This window comes from Sebastes umbrosus, chromosome 14 (genome assembly GCF_015220745.1).
Source record: "Sebastes umbrosus isolate fSebUmb1 chromosome 14, fSebUmb1.pri, whole genome shotgun sequence".
Classification (NCBI taxonomy): domain Eukaryota; kingdom Metazoa; phylum Chordata; class Actinopteri; order Perciformes; family Sebastidae; genus Sebastes; species Sebastes umbrosus.
The window spans coordinates 10,265,822-10,287,904 of NC_051282.1; the positions used below are offsets into that span (position 1 = coordinate 10,265,822).

The 22,083-nt window shown below is 41.0% G+C and overlaps 1 protein-coding gene across 13 annotated transcripts in view; it reads right to left on the minus strand.

The window, feature by feature from the left end:
* The window catches only part of ep300b (E1A binding protein p300 b), a 41,562-nt gene extending 26,225 nt beyond the window's left edge, over positions 1-15,337 (minus strand). For 6 of the 13 annotated variants that reach the window (XM_037792638.1, XM_037792645.1, XM_037792646.1 and 3 more), the window contains exons 1-13: positions 13,152-15,337; positions 9,098-9,705; positions 7,135-7,311; positions 4,703-5,006; positions 4,112-4,225; positions 3,480-3,722; positions 2,905-3,007; positions 2,484-2,609; positions 1,998-2,136; positions 1,680-1,881; positions 1,435-1,512; positions 966-1,045; positions 456-608 (exon numbers count right to left, since the gene is read on the minus strand). In XM_037792638.1, the coding sequence (XP_037648566.1) occupies positions 456-608; positions 966-1,045; positions 1,435-1,512; positions 1,680-1,881; positions 1,998-2,136; positions 2,484-2,609; positions 2,905-3,007; positions 3,480-3,722; positions 4,112-4,225; positions 4,703-5,006; positions 7,135-7,311; positions 9,098-9,705; positions 13,152-13,245 (2,421 nt within the window). In that variant the 5' untranslated portion in view covers positions 13,246-15,337. The remainder of the gene's footprint in view (positions 1-455; positions 609-965; positions 1,046-1,434; positions 1,513-1,679; positions 1,882-1,997; positions 2,137-2,483; positions 2,610-2,904; positions 3,008-3,479; positions 3,723-4,111; positions 4,226-4,702; positions 5,007-7,134; positions 7,312-9,097; positions 9,706-13,151) is intronic. The other 7 variants (XM_037792650.1, XM_037792640.1, XM_037792649.1 and 4 more) reach the window with 2 other exon arrangements.
* Between the last annotated feature and the right edge of the window lie 6,746 nt (positions 15,338-22,083).

The following is a 22,083-nucleotide window of genomic DNA, read 5'->3' on the forward strand; positions in this document are numbered from 1 at the left end:
TGGCTGGATCTCCAGAGTACGGGAGGGCAACATGGGTTTGGATAATTATAGCAAAAAGGTTTTACCAGGTACCCAACTCTGGAACATCTGAGTCTCAACACTTTATTTCAAATCAATCTCTTTGAAACCTATAATAAATTAAAGAGGGAAGACACCGAAACGCACAAATAATCAGTCTTAAAACTTCTAGATAGAGCAAATAAAGAACTGTGATCATCTCTCAAAGCGGTCATGAATTATGTGCCAAAATCCTGAAGACGGTTCAGTTAATTATACAATATTCATCACTATACATCAATTCCAGCAAAGCTGCTCTGAGAGTTGATGCTTGTTTGTCTTCATTCACATTTATTCAGCAGGATTCCCACATCCAACTGAAGATAATATGTTTGAATTTCTCTACAATCCCAATCCCCTTTACGTTGCGAAGTATCACTCTGTCACTTAATCCTTACCGGTGGCACAGCAGTCTGTGCTCCTGGCTGGTTCATGCCACCAGGACCAGAGCCATGTCCAGGACTGGACCCGGGAAACTGGCCCGGAGGGAGATACTGGTTCTGTAACTGTGTGGCATTGGACTGACCCATCCTTGGTGCTCCCATACCCATCTGGAAATGAGACAAGGGGAGTGTGATGTTTTAGATAAATAAGGCATCATTTCAGCCAACAGTCATATAAAGAACAGGAAAGTACGGTCAAATTTACTGTTGCATGGCCTTTAAATGTTTTTTAATGCAAATGTGAACACTAAATGTGGTTCTTCTGGTTTTTCTCTACCGTCCTCCACACCGATCATAGCTGAGATTACTCACAGTGCTTACATTAGGAGAACAATATCGTTTAAACCTTTAGGAGGCCTGAGTATCAATTTTGGAAAATCATCATCCATCATCTGTGACTTTCAAGCATAAAGTTCATATGACCCCATAGTAATCTGTGATAGAGATGGTGAAAGTGATGCCAACCTGGTTCATTGGAGAATTAAGAGGAAGAGGAGACCTCTGACCCATCGACTGCATCCCCATCTGACCAAACTGGTTCATTCCTAGAAGTGAAGGAGGACAGAAATCAGGCATGTTAACATGAGAGGTAAGGAGGTGTGTTCACACTATGGCTGTCACTTCTTATTTGAAAGTCAAACTACTGTTTGAACGTTGGAAAAAATGAAATATTCAATCCGTAGTGATCTATTGGCATTCAAAAATTCAGAGTATAAGCATTAACATGCTTTGTACTACAGTGGGGGGGGGTCAGTCTGACCCATCACATGTCCTGTTTCTTTATCAGTAATCTTACTAGGCTATTGTTCTCTTTGCTAACGCAAAATGGAGAAAACTAACGAACCTGCTGAATGACTAATCATGACAATAAAACATCTGAGAAGTAAAGTTTGAAAGCAAATTTTTTATAATTTCCACCAATTAAGAGACGTACCTGATGGGTTTTGCATCCTGTTCACCATCTGATTGGGTCCAGCTGGTCGGACCATGGACGGATCGGCGTGAGGACCATCTGACAGGGTGATAAGAGTTACAGGAATCACAGATCTCGTCTTCAGGATCACTGAATACCAGTAAAACCACAGAGGACTAAAAGATGTTTAAAAGGGTGAGAAATGTACACATAGGTGTGTGTGTGTGTGTGTGTGTGTGAGGCAGGTAAAAACAGTGTTTGCTTACTTGGGGATTGCCCAGGGGCCATGGGCGGCTGTCCCATGCCGGGAGGCTGTCCCATGCCGGGAGGCACCTGCGGGAGGCCTGGCGAGGCTATGCCAGGTTGGCCGGGCATCATGCCCTGCTTCTGGAGTCGTGTCCTCCTCTTTTCCTCCAGCTCCTTTTGGATCTTATAGATCTTCTCTGCCAGCAGATGGTAGTACTCCGCCTAGAAGGGAGACAGGATGTTACAGGATACATCGCAACAGCGCAAAAATGCTTTTATTTCCTCAACCCGTAACTGGAAACTGATGGTCACACCACAATACTTAACACAATTCTTACCCTGCTGTTGGCTGACTCGTACATGTCCCCCTCTACTTTTCGAGCGTAAGCCACCAGATTCTCCATCCGCCGATCCTTCAGCGCCGCTGGATCAGGAGTGGGGAAGATGGCCTGCACACTACTCTCACACATGCACAAACAAGAAGGACACACAGATACAATTAACTTGAGGAAGGAGGATGCCAAATAACATCCAGTGCTGAAAATGATCTGATATCTCTATGTCTATACTGTACATATCAGATCTATAGTGTATACACCATATTCATAACACACCTCTAGCTGTTAATTCTGTTTCTTACTATTAGGACTTTACTGCTTTTTGCACTTCTGGTTAGAAGCTAAACTGCATTTCGTTGTCTCAGTACCTGTACAATGGCAATAAAGTTGAATCTAATCTGATCTAATATTCAAATTAGTTTATTTCTTGAGATCCTGGCCATAGTTAGATTTATTAGGGGTCCTTGCAAGACACAGCAAACTCACAGCTTGTGGACAAGGTGGTTGCGGAGGTCCTGTGTGATGTCTTCATGCCAAGACTTTCTCATGCCTGGAGCAGAAGGAGGAGTCGCCGTGGGCATGGAGCCCAGGTTCCCCACATCATTCATCAAACTGGTGAAAATGACAAGAAGGGAAGGAAGGAGACTTAAGCCAATACAGAACCAATTTTGACTTTCTTAAAGTCTGTTATATGACAGCAGCAGCCTGACTATTGCACAGCAAGCACTTTACCCACAGTGACTTATTTATTAATTATTACTTTAAGAATTCGTATTATTGTTGTTGCCTCTTCTTTATTCTTATTATATATCGATTTTAAGGGATGAAAGAGCCAGGGCACATGCATTTCATTGCATTTGAATGTGCAACTGTACTTTTTTAATGTATATGACAAAAACAGTCCTACCTCTGTGCATTCATGCTGTGCAAAAGGGCGTTTGGCAGTAGGCTGGACTGCTGGTTGGGGGATTGCACCCCCACTCCACCGTTCACTCCCATAGAGTTTCCACCTGGACAGAGTTAAAGAGTGTTATAGACTTTGAAGGATATGATGACAACAATAACTTGTGCTAATAAGACACATCTTCAAATCCGAACATTTTCAAGCCAAAGAACAGTGATTCAATATCAGCTGGAGATGTTCTTCCTTAGCATGACAGTGAACCTGTCCAGTGAAATACAAATCAAGTTTCTGTGACAAAGTCAGCGGCTGGAAGAGGTCAAGGAGGCCATTCACATCCGATGCCATACAAACACCTGTTATCACATTACTTAAGTGTCCTGTGATGACAGCCCCGTTCACTGATAAAAGACATGAGATGCCATTTAAAGCTCCGAAACATCTGGTATGTCGACCTTTGATTTGAGATTATTTTGTCATGCATACTGTCAGTGAGGTCAAGAATGAACATCCATGCTCAGTGATAGTCCTAGTAGGTTACCATATAACACATGATATGCACAATGGTATTACAAACTAACCCATGGCGTTTAGAGTCCTCATCCCGGGCTGCCCCTGCAGGCCCTGGTTGGACATGTTGGCCTGTGGTGACTGCTGTGGCATCTGGTTGCCCTGGTAAGTGAGGCCGAGTGCGGCGTAGGCCCTCTCTATGGAGCTGGGGTCAATCTGGTTGGGAGGGTTCAGGTTTGGAGTGTTGGACTGTCCACCAGGCACCCCTGAACCTAAAGAGTTCACCAAACCCACTCCTGCACTGTTGACAAGAGCTGTCAAGAGAACGAGGGAGGGGGAGAGAGGATTGATGGGAGAAAGAGGAGGTAACAGGATGAACATCTGTGGATTCAAGCTGACTATCGAGCACTTTTACTGTTTAGCTACAGGATTCTTAATCATTTCATGGTAGACAAAGTGTAATAACTCAATGATAAGAGCAACACGCACACACACACACACACACACACACACACACACACACACACACACACACACACACACACACACACACACACACACACACACACACACACACACACACACACACACACACACACACACACACACACACACACACACACACACACACACACACACACACACACACACACACACACACACACACACACACACACACACACACGGACTGAGAAACACTCACACTGCTGATTCCTCTTGTCTCCAGCGTTTTTCAGTGGCAGGCATACAGGACAGTCATGTCGTGTGCAATTCTTCCAATGAGAGATGATCTGTCTGGATGAGGCACAGTGTGCCACTGGAGGGGAGAAGAGACAGAAATGGAGAGGCGTTTGAGAAAAGGGGAAGAGACATGAAGAAGAGAGAAGAGGGACAGAGAGTGAAATGAGAAATTGTGACAGAGTGAAGGAGGGAGATGAATAATGAGACAAGAAAAGGATGAGAGAAAAGGGGAAAGCAGTCAGAAGAGTCAAAAGGAAGAGAGAGGAGCCAGAGACTAAAGGAGTTATTGTATGAGTCATTCAGTACAATAAAACTACATCCAGATGAGAGAAGGAGGAAGGAAAAATTATAGTCGAACAGGCAGTTAAAGAGAGAATAACTCATTCTGATACAACGAAAAACTGGGAGGCAAACCAAGAGGGATATAAACAACATATAAAAAAGAAAAGAAAAAATGAATTGCAGATACATGACAACTTTAAACACTGCCTAGTGTTTATGATATAAACCACGCACCATAAAACCAGCAATCAGCATAATTCAACAGACTCACCCTGGCAGGACTTGCCAGCCTGGCAATGAGTCATGTGGTTGAGCACGTTCTTCATGGTGCGGCAGTGAGGCAGGTTGCACTGCCGCACTTCCCCGTTGGCCTGCTCCCTCCGCTGGCACTTGTGCGCGTGGAGCAAGAGGACCAGCTGCTGTTGAATCAGCTTCCGTTTCTCGGGGTCCGCGGTGGGGGGCGCTGCGCCGGGACCCGCCCCGACGGCACTGAGCCCGACCTGGGCGCCTCCCACTGCTGCTGCACCGCTGACGGATACGCCACCAACTGCTCCGGGCTGCTGCTGCTGAGAGGCCTTGGGACAGAGAGGAGAGAGGAAGCATAGACGAGTGTTAACAAGACTGCAATGATCAGGTGTTATACTACTTACATGACCGATCTGGTAACAGCTCGGCTGCTAACAAATCAATTCAACGATCAATCTTCCCTAGACTTTGCAGTATAACATCAGGGGGAAAAAATGTCAATTACTGGTCTGGCCATGTGTAAACATATATAGTATATAGATATAGATGAGGTGTTAATTGTCAAAAGAACATGTGAAAACTTTTTATTAATGCAGCAAAGGCCATGTCTTTCATCTAATACCTTAAAAGAGTTGAGAGTTAAAAGTAGCTAAATGATTCAACTAATCAAACACTCTGTAAATAATGATGCAAAAAAAGTAACTTTCAGAAGTTTGCTTCAAGAAATTCTGTAATTAAAAACAGGAAAACCGTCTAAAGAATGAATGAGACCATTCTTTGTTGAAAAAATTAAGTTGACAGCGATCTGCTGACTACTGATCACTTCTATTGGCTGAATATGATCAGTGCCTAATTGATCAATATCTCCCTAATGTCCAACTTTCACACGAATTACAGCTCGACCGATGTTAGATTTTTGCTGATGAGATATATAAAGTGTTTTACAAAATCAGATGACAATATCTCTCTCTGGTGGACAAACTATGTAACGTAGAAACCGATTCTTATTTACCTCAAACCTAGTTTGGCATTTCTGTCCTACAATTTCTTGTTACTTATCAGCCAACATATTCACCAACACCAATATATCTGCAATTAGCAAATATCAGCCTGGCCAATTTATCAGTCTAGCTCTAATTTGAATCACTGGCATTTGAGATATTGCATGTGACAGAGCGAGGGACACACAAGAAAAACAAAAACTGAGGGATAACAGAGTTTGAATCGGCAAACAACCAAATGAGACAATATTTTTAGAGACACTTTGTACGTTCACATACAGTTTAACGACTTAAACGGGGACGTTAAAAACCTACTGTGACTCCCTGTAATCTGGCAGCGAAGTTCTGTGTCATTGGTTAATCTTACTTCAAACGGATTCATTTCTCTGAGGTAGGTAAGATTATTGTAATGGTGATTTGAGCTCCTTCTTCACTAAAATCCCTACAAGACAACCACGTCGACGATTATTCTCCTATTCACCAGAGGACTCAACCCGAGCTGCTTCCCCTTTGAGACGAGTATGAGTTCATATAAAACATCTGGAAGATAATTTGCATAATTTAGCTACCAATTACAATTTTTTTCACCGTCAATTTCAGATTTGTCTGTAAAAATTAAACTGGTTTGTAGCAACATACACTTGCATCATCCATACACTCCTTGATGGGGACAAGAAAATATGATGGAATAGTCCAACCTGGAAAAATACTGATGACCCAGGATCAATGATGAAACAAGGATGTAAAGCATTTCTGAATTCTTATCCTTAAGTGCAGGTGTTCCACGTCAGATTCACCAGAATTTCTTAACTACACAAATTTGTCATAAATCGCTTGTTTCAACTTGATACAGTAGGTCCACGCCCCAAAGCAACCTGTTCCATTCTGTTTGTGGACAAGTGTAATTCAGAAAAATGTTACAAAAGAGTAAAAAGTAAGTTTTTCACACAAGTTTTTCAGTGATAGTGGTGGCATTAAGGGACCCAAAACAAATGACTACAGTTGTCAACGCTGTCATCACAGAGCCGTACCGTAACAGAAAAAAAAGATGGATGGGTTTGACAGGAAGTTAAATACCAAAACACAAGCAGAATAGTCCATGACTTAGATGGGAGGAGGTCAAGGGGACGTGACAGTAACGGAGATGGACGATAGAATATTAAACAGTCGGTGATAAAGATAAGTCAGGTGCAATAGAGGATGTTCAGGAAGTTCGGGCATTTGACAGTAAGTCGCCGGACTTATCCTTTAACCAGGAACTGGCATCTCATTCAAATGGGACTTTAGTGGCAACTGAAAACTCCAGGATGACTCTGACACAAAATGCTTTTGAGACACAGTTCTGACCATTTGAGAGATTTTAGAATGCAAACTTAATCTACGGTAATATAAGTGGCTTCTAATGATGGCTACAGAGTTTATCCACCTGTTAAGAACAAAAACAAACAAATCTTACCATCCCAGGCATGCCTTGACCCGGTGGTGCCTTCTTGTCCATGCCGAACTGAGCGGCCATATTGTTGGGCAGACCCGCCTTATTCTGGAGCTGTGGGCCCAGCCCTGCTCCAGACAGCCCCTGGCCAGACTGGCCGTACGGACCGCCATAGGGGCCCGCATTGGCCATCATACTCATCTGGAGGGCAGGGTGAGGGGGGAGCAAAAAGGAAATGAGAAGATGAGAGGGAAAGACATAGAATGAGAGACAGGGAAAAGGAGGAGTGAGAGAAATAAATAGTTTAGAGATCAACATTTCATGACCTATGAAAGCATGATTTAAGCAGCCAGTCGACTGATATTCAAACATTCAAGGAAGAAATAGGGGCGGTATTACAATGTATTCTTCTTAAATGAGTTTTAAAACTACAAAAACAACTGCATATGTATCAAACTGTATTGGACTTTTTTAAAACTGCTCCGACGGTGCCGCTGAGGAAACTACACGAATCATCACTTTACAAATATCACCGGTACTTATTCCTTCATAATGAGCTTCCATTGCGACTGTTCAGTTACAATGTTACTTCCTCTTTCTCCTGACCTTACTTTACTCTCCACCATAAATTAATACCACAGTAATGATCTAAATGCCTTTTTTTAGGCTTTGGAAATAAGGTCACCAACTATGGTCTCAGATCCAGCCTACAGTATTTTCAGCTACTTCAGTATCCGCTCAAACTAGTCTCTCTTTCAACGGCATAACAGCAAAAATATGAAATGAACTGTTAATTGTTGTTATGTGACTAATGAAACTGTGCAGTTTAAGCTCAGTTATTGTATAACGCATACTTTACTGATGCATATTTTAAAACTACAAGACTTTACACAAAAAAAAAAAATCCTGTGTTTGCTGGTGCACCGCCACAGGAAAGAGAGTTATGCTACTAGTTATGGTAAACACATTTTTTTGCAGTGCTGCCTTCACACCTTCGATCAAAATTATCCTGTGGCATATTGTCTAGCAAGGGGGTTAACCATCACTACCACAGAGCAAACAGAGATATGACTGCAAGTCCAACACATAAACCACACTCACTCCTGCATTTGCTCTGGAGAACTCGTCTTCAGCAGCATTACATGAGCAAATACTACAGGTCTACTTCCGTCTACAGAGTCACTCGAGTCTGAACCTGATAATACTGGTCAACTGTGACAAACTCAAGTGTAAATACCATGAATCTTACTTTTTTAATTACTTCTAACGAACTGGAGAAATTCCATCCAGATCAATCGCATTTCCCAAAAAAATGTTTGCAGCAATTTCCATGGTAGAGCTATGACATATTGACCAAACTGTTTTAATTCCAATTAGTGAGTAAATTTTAATAATAAATTGATCTTGCAATTTACAGTAGAATTCCCTTTTAACTAGGGTTGCACAATATGAGGAAAATATAAGATATGCGATACCGTTGAATATCGTGATAACGATATTACTTGCGATAAATAAACTGATGATAAATAAACTCTGCCTTTCTGCTGCTTTCAGTATACTGCTAATATAACAAATTGTGTGAATTAAAAAAGGCACCAATATAAAAATAGTCACATTTTAAAGTGCAGTTTCCTACTGATACTCTCTTTCAACTTACTCAAAAAATCTGATTGCAATATCGCTGTCCTAGTTGACATTGCGATGACAATAAAAAAAACAATATATTGTGCAGACCTACTTTTAACAGCGGCACAACATTTTAAATGTAAAAGAAAATTAGAGTATTTTTACATTTGAACGACATGCAGGTGTGGGATTCAGCAGAGCACCAGAACCACACTTTGTTTAGAACATCTTCATTTACAATTTGCAGCTTACCACAACTGATAATTTGCTATAAAATAGTTGCTACTGAGATGTTAATTTCTGACCGACAACTAGAGTATGTGCAGTGCCCAACCCTGCTGGGTTGAGTCCGTGTGCTTACCTTGCTCAGTGCTCCGGGTTGCTGTGGTCTCATCCCTGCCTGACCCCCAGGTCCCATTTGCTGACTGCCCTGCTGCTGCTGTAGGGTTTCCGCCAACAGATTACCACTGTTACCCATGCCTGCACTGCCAGGGTAACCCATTCTTGGCGAGCCATTCATCACCTGCCCCCCCATCAAGCCTTGCTGCTGCTGTCCAGTGTTGACCTTCTGGGCACCCATCATGGCGGCTGCCCGATTGAGTGCCGCCACCCCTCCAACCATCCCAACCTGCTGCATTAATCCAGGTTGCTGCTGCTGGCCCTGGGTGGGCATGCCTTGAGGTCCACCGGGGGAGACACCGACACCCCCCATCATCCCCATGGAAGCCCCGGATGCTGTGCTGTTGGAATTAGGGCCACCCTGCTGTGCCGGTGCTCCAGCGCGCAACAGCTCAGACAGCTGTTTGTGTTTCGCAGCCGCATCCTGGCCTCCTAAACCGAGCCCTCCTCCGAGTCCGGCAAGACTGGTATGGAGTTGACTGACGTCCCCTCCGTTGGTCAGCCCCAGGTCCGAGGAACTGATGAGCTCATCTGGGAGGTCATGCTCCAGGTCAAAGAGTGAACCAAAATCTAGGCATGAAAGAAAAGAAAAATCAGATTCACAGCTCAGGAAATTTAGGATTTGCACTACATACAGCCACAATTTTTCAAGACTAATTTAAGTGTGGTACATCGCTGAAATTAGTTTGAAAACTATCAACCATTAATCTAGAGCCCATGGCTGGACAGCCAGTGCAGCAGTAGCTGCCTCTCGCTGACTGGATTTCTCTCCTGGGCATCAGTTTGTGGTTTGATTTGGTGCCAAACATGGAGAGTGAACGCAGTAGGGTCAAGGTGAGAAGCCGCAGCGGGGTAAACACTACGGTACCTAGGTAGTGGGTGTGTGCATTGGATCTACAGTTATGCGGTGCAAGAGCATGAAACAGAAAAAAGTATCAGAAGTCATATCCACTGCGGGAAAGTTGTTTGAGAGTGGTCCGTTTAACCTTTAATCCAACGAAATATAGAAATGGCAGTGATCTCTCTACTTTAACAGCCATAAACCAGGTTATCCCTTCAGATGGCCCCACAGAAACATAACCTGCATGTTTGATTTATATTATTTATGATAGCTTCTGGCATGTCAACATCCCACTGAATTCTCCTGAAAAATCAATGCTGCTGTGTAGATATGCTGTGCCAGTGTTTGATTTCATGCATAAATGTACTCACTGCATGAGCAACCCAGATACTGTAGGAAATTAAACTTACATCAAGCTTGAAATCCACATTAACTTATTTTCTGACACAGTTGGAGAACTGATGGTGTGGCCACCAATCTTAATTCAGTTATAGATATTGCACATTCATATATAATATAAAGTTTTTGTGTTATATTATAAGAAATTTAACTATACAACCACCCCATCTATAATGAGCTGGTCAAGATGAGGAGCACCTTCAGCCACAGATTTATCCCCCCTCGGCACAACCCAAAGCACCTGGGTCAGTCCTTCATGCTGGTAGCCATCAGACTCCACAACCAAGGCTGACCTCCATATGAGAACTATGAGGCCTTTAAGAACTTTAAACATGCACTATCTGCAACCATCTTGGACTCTAACCACTGGCGCACTTTACACTTTATACCACTTTATTGACTGCACATATGTACATACTACATTTATTTATTGACAGACTGTAAACACTATATTCACCCATTCACTCTGTATTTTTTATATCTCTATCATTGTTTTTACAATTTTTGTATACCTTTACCTCTCCTGTGTTTCACTCTGTTTGCTGATGTTGCTGCTTTGACACCTGAATTTCCCTCCGGGGATTAATAAAAGGTTCATCTTATCTTATCTTATAGGCTACACATTGATTGTTTTGATTCCCCCATACCTAAAATCATCATGGTTCTCTATGTGTCTCATTAAAACAGGATGCAACAAGAGGAGGTGATGCCCAGAGTTTACAGCTTCTTGCTCAACATGTGTAAATGCATAAATATACTCAATGCATGAGCAGCCCAGATACTGTAGGAAATTAAACCTACATCAAGCTTGAAATTCACATTAACTTATTTTCTTGACACAGTTTGAGAGCTGATGGTGTGGCCACCAATCTTAATTCAGTTACAGATATTGCACAGTCCCAATACTATAACGTTTTTGTGTTATAGTATAAGAAATATAACTATTGGCTACACATTGATTGTTTTGATTCCCATACCTAAATCATCATGGTTCTCTATGTGTCTCGTTATAACAGGATGCAACAAGAGGAGGGTGATGCCCAGAGTTTACAGCTTCTTGCTCAACATGTGTAAATGCATAAATGTACTCACTGCATGAGCAGCCCAGATACTGTAGGAAATTAAACCTACATCAAGCTTGAAATTCACATTAACTTATTTTCTTGACACAGTTTGAGAGCTGATGGTGTGGCCATCAATCTTAATTCAGTTATAGATATTGCACAGTCATATATACTATAAAGTGTTATATTATAAGAAATGTAACTATAGGCATTGATTGTTTTGATTCCCATACCTAAATCATCATGGTTCTCTATGTGTCTCGTTATAACAGGATGCAACAAGAGGAGGGTGATGCCCAGAGTTTACAGCTTCTTGTTCAACATGTGTAAATGCATAAATGTACTCACTGCATGAGCAACCCAGATACTGTAGGAAATTAAACCTACATTAAGCTTGAAATTCACATTAACTTATTTTCTGACACAGTTTGAGAGCTGACGGTTTTGGCCACCAATCTTAATTCAGTTACAGATATTGCACAGTCATATATACTATAAAGTTTTATATTATAAGTAATGTAACTATAGGCCACACATTGATTGTTTTGATTCCCATACCTAAATCATCATGGTTCTCTATGTGTCTCGTTATAACAGGATGCAACAAGAGGAGGTGATGCCCAGAGTTTACAGCTTCTTGCTCAACATGTGTAAATGAATTTGTTTGCAATAAAAGTTTAATACACAATCAAAGTGAGAGGTATTCAAGTGGTCTGCTTGGGGCTAAGTGTTGAATCATTTTCAGCTGCAAAAAAAAAGTGCAGCGCGGTGTCACCGTGCAGCAAACAATGGAGGCTGAACAAGAACGGGCTTCGTCGGTAGCACCATTGAAGAAAACTAAAAAAAGCCTTTGAACAAAAAGACATGGAAGAAGACGTTTCGGAGAGCGATTTTGCTCTTTCATTTAAACGCTGTAACACAGTCTAACTAGACAAACACAGCTAACTAAGTGAGTCTGCTGAGCAACAACAACGCTTTGCTCAACTTTAATGAAGAGTGGAACAATAGCTGGTTCACTATAAAACAAGAGTATCGGCTAACAACACGTGAAACACACGGACTGCACGACTCAAAACGTTTAAATGCAACAACAGAGAGAGTTAAAACACACAGAAAAAGAGCTTGCTCTTGTCCACAATGAGGTTTACCTAGTAAACACTTTTTGTTTCGCTAGCTATGGAGCTCAGCTGAGCCGGTTATCTGCAGAGCTTAGCTTAGTTAGCTAGGCGGCTAGGTTACCGTTACTTTCTCTTAAAGCTACTTTACAAACTTCATCTCTACGATAACAGAGGATTTGTGAAGCCTGTTGTTTCATATATACACACTCTCATTTTTCCATTTAACTAACTTTTAAAAGCAGCAGGTAAACTTGAAGCAACCTGGGGTGACTCGACTCTTCCATTGTTTGGGAGGTTGGATGTTACAGTTAGTTAGCTGTAGTTAGCATGTGGATGCTAACACATCACAACATCCCTGCAGGGAAAGTTACCTCCTGCACAACAGAGACACATCTCCTCTTTAGCAACACCAAACTCTCACACTTTACTTGTTTTTTATAGTCAATATACAAACATTAAATGCATTAGTTTATGGTGCAGCTCTGAAGTTTGCAGTGCAACTCTACAAAGACTAACCTGTACATGAACACACCAAACAGCAGAAGCTATAGTTTATATGTGCAGCTTATAAGTAAATGCATGCATTATATTTACCATTTCCATCACTGGCAGACACCGAGAGAGCTGGAGAGGACAGCTTGGGCCTCTTGGCTGAAGGCGGGCCGGACTCCAGGACATTATCGGCCATATTTTTGACTAATTAACAAAAAAAAAAAAAAAAGCTGTAGATCCTTATATCCCTTTAAGAGATGCTTGTGATGGTTTCCCCCACCGCTTTAGAGGAGGGACGGTAGGGGAGAGAGGAGAGCAACTCTTTCTCCCTCACAGTTTCTCCCTCTCTCTCAGGTTTTAGTCCTCCTCTCTGCAGAGATCAGTCCCCCTCCCCTGTCGGAGATTGTGTTTCTTCAACAGATTTTGAACAGGAGGAGGTGGGAAGGTGGAGTCGGCAACAACAAAAAAGAAAAAGGCAAAGCGTGTGCAGGCCTCCTCTGTGACAACCTCATGTGGCCTCTTCTTCTGCGACACGAAAACTGTCCCAAGATCCGTCCTCCGTGCTCAGCTCAGTCCTGTCCGCCATAGTCGGCGTGAGAGAAAGCCTGTATTTCAGGTCTGAGTGTCTCGATCAGATCAGAGGGCACGAAAAATGCTAATTATGATCCCCCCCCCAAAAAAAAAAAACACACCAAGCCAGGAGTGTCTCTGTGTTTAACTTCTGCAGCTTCTCATGCAACAGTTATGAGATATCCTCGGTTGCATTCACCATTTCTCTCACCTGACCAGACATCTCACCGCTTGCCCAATGTGCCTTTTTTTTTTCCAGACCAAACCGGTGTGTGGACTGTGGAGACCACCAGCAAGCAGCAGTTAAAGTGGTGCTTCTCAAGTGCAATACTGAGGGAAAACAACAACTTGCATTGGCTTTAACAGCAACTGAATAGTACAGTTCTGCAGAAAAGATGAGTCCCAACACTTTACTCGAGATAAAAGTCAAATATATTGCGGATGCATATATCCATGCACGACTTTTTTCTTTTGCATGTTGGCCTAAAAATGTTGCACTTAGTGTGTGTTGACCATGCAAGGCACTGGGTCAGAAACTCCTATTGCACATTTGGTTTGTTGCAACCCCCCTTCCTTTCTGCAAGGTTTTTGCAGTCGAAAATCTTGTTTTTTTGCAGTCAGCAGGGTTGAAAAAAATCTCTGCTCTTGTGCAACCAGACTTTATATTTCTTTGACCGTATAGATCCAAAGTGATAATTGCCAATCAGCAGGGCACAAGTCAGATTGATCCAATTAGTTTGTATTTTTGCAAGATCTGTGCGTGTGAGTGGGGGGGGGGTTACTTATCTTGTTCCTCCTCCTGGTTGGTTTCAGCACTTAAAAAAATGTCAGATAATGAAAAAGAAAGATGCATATTCTCCAAAAATCCACTCACTCTGCTTTTACAGGATGTCTTGGTCGTGCAAGTGAAGAGAGAAAAATGATGTAAACCGGAGCACAAGCTAGCAAAGCAGGAACGACGGGGCGAAAAATGTGGTAAAAAAAAACACGACGGCGGGTCGCTGAGATATTATGGCTATTTTTGCGAAGCAGGAAAAGCTTCAGATCGACACACTAAATGTTGACACCCCCTAAGATATTTAGGGCTGACAAAAATCGTCTCATTGCCTCTTTGTGATGGAGAAATGCCCCCCTTCGTGTTTGATTTCCCCCTCTTCTTCTCTCTCTTTAAACCCGTCTTTCTTTCCACCTCTCCCTTCTGCCCGGCAGACATTTATTTATATAATTGTCTATGCGGACTCTTTCCTTCCTCCGCGACGGACACATACTGATTTTTCATGTTGATTTCTCCTCTTTTATCGCAGGTTTTCTCCTTCCTTATGATAAAATATAAAAACCCTCTTCCGCCTCTCTCCTCTCTGCTCCCCCCTTCCTTCCTTCCTTGGATTTGTCGGAGTATTTCCTTCTCATGCATACACATATATATATATATATATATATATATATATTTATATATATATATATATATATAAATATATATATATATATCACCGACTCGGTTTCTCCTCCGTGGTGCTTTCTCGCGCTCTTGATAAACACGGACGGAGGTTTCTCTCCCCTCGCTTCTTCTGTCTCGTGTAGGTTTCCCGGAGTTGTGTTCCGTCGGTGGACCGGAGTCTGCTCCGTCTTCTTCTCTCGGTTATCTCTGCTCTCCTGTTTCTGACGGGGCTGTCCGCACAAACAAAATGGCGGCTTGTTGTTTCTACTCCTCTGATACGGGGGGAGGGTTGGAGGTACAGCAACATTAGGCGTGAAGGGGAGGAGGGAGGGAGGAGGGAGGAGGGAAGGGAAGGAGAGGGGAGGGCTGTCTTCGGAGGGGTTCGGGAATGTCCGGAAACAGGTTCGGTCTGCCGAGTTCAATCAGTAGGGGACAGTGGCGCTCCATGTAGCAATCACTGGTGGAAAGTAACTACATTTACTCAAGTACTCTACTAAAGTACGACTTTGAGGTGCTTGAGTATGTACATTTTATGCTACATTTTAGTGGGAAATATTCTTCTTCTTTCTCCACTACATTTATCTAAAAGCTAAAGCTAAACTGCACAAAATCCAGTCAATGAAAAAAAAAAAAAAAAGATTGAAAAAGGTTGTAATATTACGAGTATAAAGCATAACTTACCGAGAAAAAAGTCGTAATATTACGAGAACAAAGTCATAACTTTACGAGACAAAAGTCGTAATATTACGAGAATAGTCATAACTTTACGAGAAAAAAGTCGTAATATTACGTGTATAAAGTCAAAACTTTACGAGAAAAAAGTCGTAATATTACGAGAATAAAGTCATAACTTTACGAGAAAAAAGTCGTAATATTACGAGAATAAAGTCATAACTTTACAAGAAAAAAGTCGTAATATTACGTGTATAAAGTCAAAACTTTACGAGAAAAAAGTCGTAATATTACGAGAATAAAGTCATAACTTTACGAGAAAAAAGTCGTAATATTACGAGAATAAAGTCATAACTTTATGAGAAAAAAGTCGTAATATTACGAGAATAAAGTCATAACTTTATGAGAAAAAAATCGTAATATTACAAGAATAAAGTCATAACTTTATGAGAAAAAAGTCGTAATATTACGAGAATAAAGTCAGAACTTTGAGAAAAAAGTCGTAATATTACGAGAATAAAGTCATAACTTTACAAGAAAAAAGTCGTAATATTACGAGAATAAAGTCATAACTTTATGAGAAAAAAATCGTAATATTACAAGAATAAAGTCATAACTTTATGAGAAAAAAGTTGTAATATTACGAGAATAAAGTCATAACTTTACGAGAAAAAAGTCGTCATATTACGAGAATAAAGTCATAACTTTACGAGAAAAAAGTCGTAATATTACGTGTATAAAGTCAAAACTTTACGAGAAAAAAGTCGTAATATTACGAGAATAAAGTCATAACTTTACGAGAAAAAAAGTCATATTAAGAAAATAAAGTCGTAATATTACGAGTATAAAGTCATAACTTTAGGAGAACTTTATTTTTGATATTACGAGAATAAAGTATTAACTTTACGAGAAAAAAAGAAAATAACACATAAAATTACAACTTTATAATATTATGACTTTATCCTCAAAATCTCAGATTTATTATTTTTTCCTCTATGTGGCCCTAACACTCCGTCGTACCATAGACCTACTACAATGATAAATAAAAAAGGAAAATGTAAACAAAAAAACAGTTATTCATTTCCATTTTTAAAAAAATCCACAGGGAGCCACTGGAGAAGGGCTAAAGAGCCGCATGTGGCTCCGGAACCGCAGGTTGCAGACCCCTGAGTTATTGCAATATGATACACTTCATGCAATGTGATATATACAATGTGTTATTTTTTATTATATGCAATATGTTATTGCAATCTGATATACTACATTATGTGTCTTGAAGGGAAGGAGAGGGGAGGGTTGTCTTCGGAGGGGTTCGGGAATGTCCGGAAACAGGTTCAGTCTGCCGAGTTCAATCAGTAGGGGACAGTGGAGATCCGTGTTGCTCTTCCTCTGAGTAGCAATCACTGGTGGAACTACATTTACTCAGGTACTCTACTAAAGTAAAGCAATCACTGGTGGAAAGTAACTAAACTGGGGAAAACTTGTGTTTGGTGGATTATTCCTCTGTTGTTACAATGCTATTGGCATTGTATTTTACATTGTTGGAAAGCCTGTTTATTTACCTTCACAATGATGTCCAACTTGTAAGGATCATGCATTTGTGGGATGAGCAGCACAGCTGATTATGTGGGTAGCGCCCAAGAAGAAGAAAATGCTCTGCCAATGGTAAACTGTATTCTCCTGTTGGTATTGACTCTTGTTTTGAGTTGTTTAGTGAATTGGATGATTGAACTCTCTATCAGTAACAAGGAACAAACAAGACATATTGGCTATTTTACACTTTATTCATTTAATACACCGTCAGGAGCCTCAGTAACAGGAGAATACACTGTTTACCATTGGCAGAGCATTTTGGCAAAATTTTTCTTGGGCGCTACCCACATAATCAGCTGTGCTGCTCATCCCACAAATGCAGGATCCTTACAAGTTGGACATCATTGTGAAGGGAAATAAACAGGCTTTCCTGTTTATTGGCATGTAAAATACAATGCCAATTAGCATTGTAACAACAGAGAAATAATCCACCAAACACAAGTTTCCGAACTTTTAGTTTATAATAAATTATCTGATCACAAAGTGCGAGTCTGATCTAGTCAATTCAACATCATGGAGTACATCTAATAAGGCAAATCATGTGACATACACAAAAAATAATCTTTATCACAAGGACCCCCACACCTTCAAAGATATCCACTTTGACTTCAGAGCCCACTTTTACATATAGTTCCCAAATACAGTACCTTTAAAAAGAATTCACGCATACATGTTTGCCGAGGTATTCACCCCCAGTATTTAATAAATGCATCTGTGGCAGCAATTAAAAGGTCTTTTAAAAACTGCCCTGAAGGAAACATGTTGCTGTTTTACATAATTCTTGACTCAGGTGGAATGTGTTAAGTATATTGCTGGTACAGTATGGCCTGTATGCCTCTCTTCTCTTACTATTTCTATTGTGTTGCCTATGTGTCTTAACATGTGAAATTGTTTTTATGTGAAACTGCTGCCGTCTTGACCAGGGATCCCTGGAAGAAGAGATCTTGTATCTCAATGGGACCTTCCTGGCTAATTTTATTTTTTAATTTAACCTTACTTTACACAGGTAATCTCATTCTCAAGAAAAACCTGACCAGCAATACAACACAAAGTTAGAGACAGACAGGACATTCATACAAAGACAAGGTAGTACGCTAGTCATAAAAGTAATAAGTGCAAAAATGCCAAAAAAAAAGAACACAGACACTCTCCAGATTTCTTAAAAGTAGTTTAAACTCTCCTAGTGGAATCATACTGGACAGCTTCAGTTCCCGCTTTAGCGTGTTCCAGGTAGAATTCTGTAGTGATGAGAGTGATGAAGCTCTGAGAGCGTACAGTAGGCTGTGGCAGCACTGTTTTACGTGACATGTAAGCAGATAAATAAGTCGGCAGCAGTCACAGGATGGATTTATATATGCAGTTATACTAGTGCAAAGTTCTGTGCATGGATACAAATGAGCAGTTGACTAAAGAATACAGAGTAAAATGGTGTGTGAGGGGTTATAACTGGTTATGAATCAATAAAAGATAAAAAAAAAAAAAAGTAAATTACAGCTTATATATAGATATTGCGTGACTTACAAAAATTCCGTTATCCATCCCAACTTGTGCTTTTCAATCAACTTTTCGTGGAGTTGATTGGAGCAATACAATAATGACTCATCAAAAGATACAGGTGTATTAATACTCCAATCAACTGAAACAGCTTGACTACACACAGGTGATCTCCATTTAACTAATTATGTGACTTCTAAAAGGCTGCCCCAGTGATCGTTTAAGTGTGTCCTAATATAGGGGGTGAATACTTAAACATAGAAACATGTATTTCATATTTGTAATTCATTTCAAATTTAGATTACTTTGCGGAGATCTGTTTTCATTTTGACATTAAATGGTCTTTTTCTATTACATTAAACCTAAAAGCTACATTAAATCTTTGATTCAATTGTTATGGGTAATGTAGAGGAAACAGTTACGTAGTAGACACAGAACACCATGGGCATCCCATCTGACTTGTGTCTCTGGCCACCTTACAAATACGTCCACACTTAACTAAGCATGAGTCGGCTAACTCCTGACAGAAAAATCAGTCTTTATTGCTAGATGCTTAACTTGTTTGACCAGTCACTTGTTTACTTAGTCAGTCCTTTTGTGCTGAGCAGGTAGCAATACAGTGAATTTGTCTGATCTTGTTTGCTTGAAATGGCTGCACATAGGTTTATTTGGGGGGTTGTTGAGAGCCAAGGCTGGATTACCAACTAGTCAAAGCAGAAAACTGCCCCGAGGCTTCAAACCTCCAGAAGCTGCAAAAGCGATAATTAATTGGAAATGTGTCAGGGTATATGCACCACTAAGGCACAATATCAACTTGTGCATATTCCTGAATATACTTGCATTTAATTAAATAACCAAAATTGTCACACAGCAAACATGGGGCCAAAAGAAGGGTACTGTTTGGTCTCTGGACAAAATCTAATTAAGATGCCATCATGTGTATGTAATGTACAGAGAATGGAGTGGTAATGTAGTGTGAAATAAGTGCTATTGCTATGGATACCTGCAGTTTGTGCATTGATTTATAATGGTGGTTAAAATGTTGTCCGAAAGTATGCTTGAGATCTCCGGTTGAATGATGTTTATGAACACCTGCCAGCCAATCAGAAACAAGCATTTTCAGTGGTATTCAACCCGTTCTCATTCCCAGGGCGTCAAATACTGACGCTTTGCCTTCGGTGTTAGATACCAACGCACAAGGCACCCTTGAGCGTCGGTATGAGACGCACCGAGCTTTCCGTTAACTACAATGCAAACCCATTCGCGTCAATATTAATGCTAAGGGAAAGTGCACCGAGAGTGTGGTGATGTAGCTTTAAGAGCAACAAAAGGGGAGGTGGATGGGTCAACAAACACAAGGCTTTCATCCAGGAGACCGCTGTTCGTGTCCCATTCGTCACGTTACAATTAGCTTCAATCATCATGTCCCATGTTCACAATGTTCAGCGTCATTTTCACTGTACAAATCTAGTAGTTTGAAGCCCAACCATGTTGTTTTTTTCCTAAACCTAAGTGGTTTTGTTGCCTAAACCTGTTTTTGTTTAATTCCCAACATTAAAGGAACAGAATGAGCCCTTCATATCTACATAGGGAGCGGGTCCTCTTCATGTAATCCATGTTGCTCCACCACATTTCTACAGTAGCCCAGAACGGACAAACCAAACGCTGGCTCTAGAGAAAGACTTTCATGTTTTTACGTTACCTGAAGGCCACCGTAGTTCTCCAACATACTCGAGAAACTGCGGTAATGTGAGCCGCAGAGTGCAAAACCGTGGTGCCGCCAGCCGCCGTCTGACTTACGTTGCTCCTAGAGTAGTGTTATTATGGTAAGGATGGCCTCCGAGCCAGGTGAACGGCGTTACCACGGTTTTGCATTCAGCAGCTCACATTACCGCAGTCTTAGAATGGGAGGAGTGAGCGGAGGGGTACTCAGTTGGTTGCAATCTGCAATTACATCGCTAAATGCTGCCAGTTCCTACACACTGTACCTTTAAGCACGTGTTTACTGCGACCAAAAAGAGTGACACCAAGGGGTCTGACAAAGCGTCAGTATATGAGGAGTTAGGATGAGAGCGCGTCGTGGTATTAGAACACATTAATCTATTGACTTTGAACAGTTTCTTGCCTTTGTGTGGAGTAGGCTAAGTTCTCAATCAAGACTGTGACGATTATGTCTGAATAGGCCTCTTTTTTTCTTCGTAATTTTATAGTATGTCTGAGGAAATGTTGATATTCCCAACTGCTTAATCTTTTTCCTCTGTCATTATGCCTTTACATTTCCTGCATTATGTAAATTGTTAGCCCCCGTGGCTTCTAGATGCCGGCAGTAACGTTAATATTGCCGTTGTTTAGCAGCTGTGTTCCTCACAAATTAACCACTTAAACACCAAGCATATCGTGTACATGACTTCCCATTTCATTTGAAGGCACCAAGTCACTGGAACACTTGAATAGAGGAGAGCATTCGTTAGTGTTATTAGTTACACCTGTGCTGTTCCTACTTGACAAGTCAAAATGTTCGCTGTGAGAAAGGCCTATTATCCTGAGTTACAGTGTCACTCTATTTTTAAAGGTTGTATTTTTCCATGCTCCTTTTGGTATTTTGAGCACCAAAAACCAAATGGCAATGTGCTGGGGTCAGTTACAGAGTTTAGTCCAAAGCCACTGTAGTCCACCCACTCATTTCTTTGGACTGAGATATAGGTGGCACCAAATCAGACTCCAACTCCTAGTCTCCTTTCTTCAACATGATTTAATTTCCCTTATTTTGTCAGTAAAAAGGAAATAAAAGTCATGCATTTGCATTAGAAAAGAGATAATGAGATCTTTTTAATACACATAAATACACCACTTTCTTTAAATCACATTTTCTCCCTGCTGAAAAGACAGAATTCCCACACACATACACAACAACACACACACAAACTCTTTTCAGTGAACACTTTTTAAGCCATTTCCGTATGTTGGTGTAATCATTACCATCATTCCAGGTTTATCAGGAGCAGCTGTTTAACACAAATTCAGTTCAGCTCAGTGAGTGAATGTTCAACATTTGGTGTTTTGATCTTTTGTACTGTAGCATGAGCTGGGAAAGAATTATGCTTTTTGTGTGCGTAAGAAACAAATGAAGTGTTTGTATGGCCCTGTTCAGACCTGGTGTTAACATGCATCCTGAGTGATTAGATCACAAGTGGACGGCTCTGAGTACAGGTGTGAACGCACTCAAGACGCATTGAGGACGCATTGAGATCGGATTTTTTAGACCAC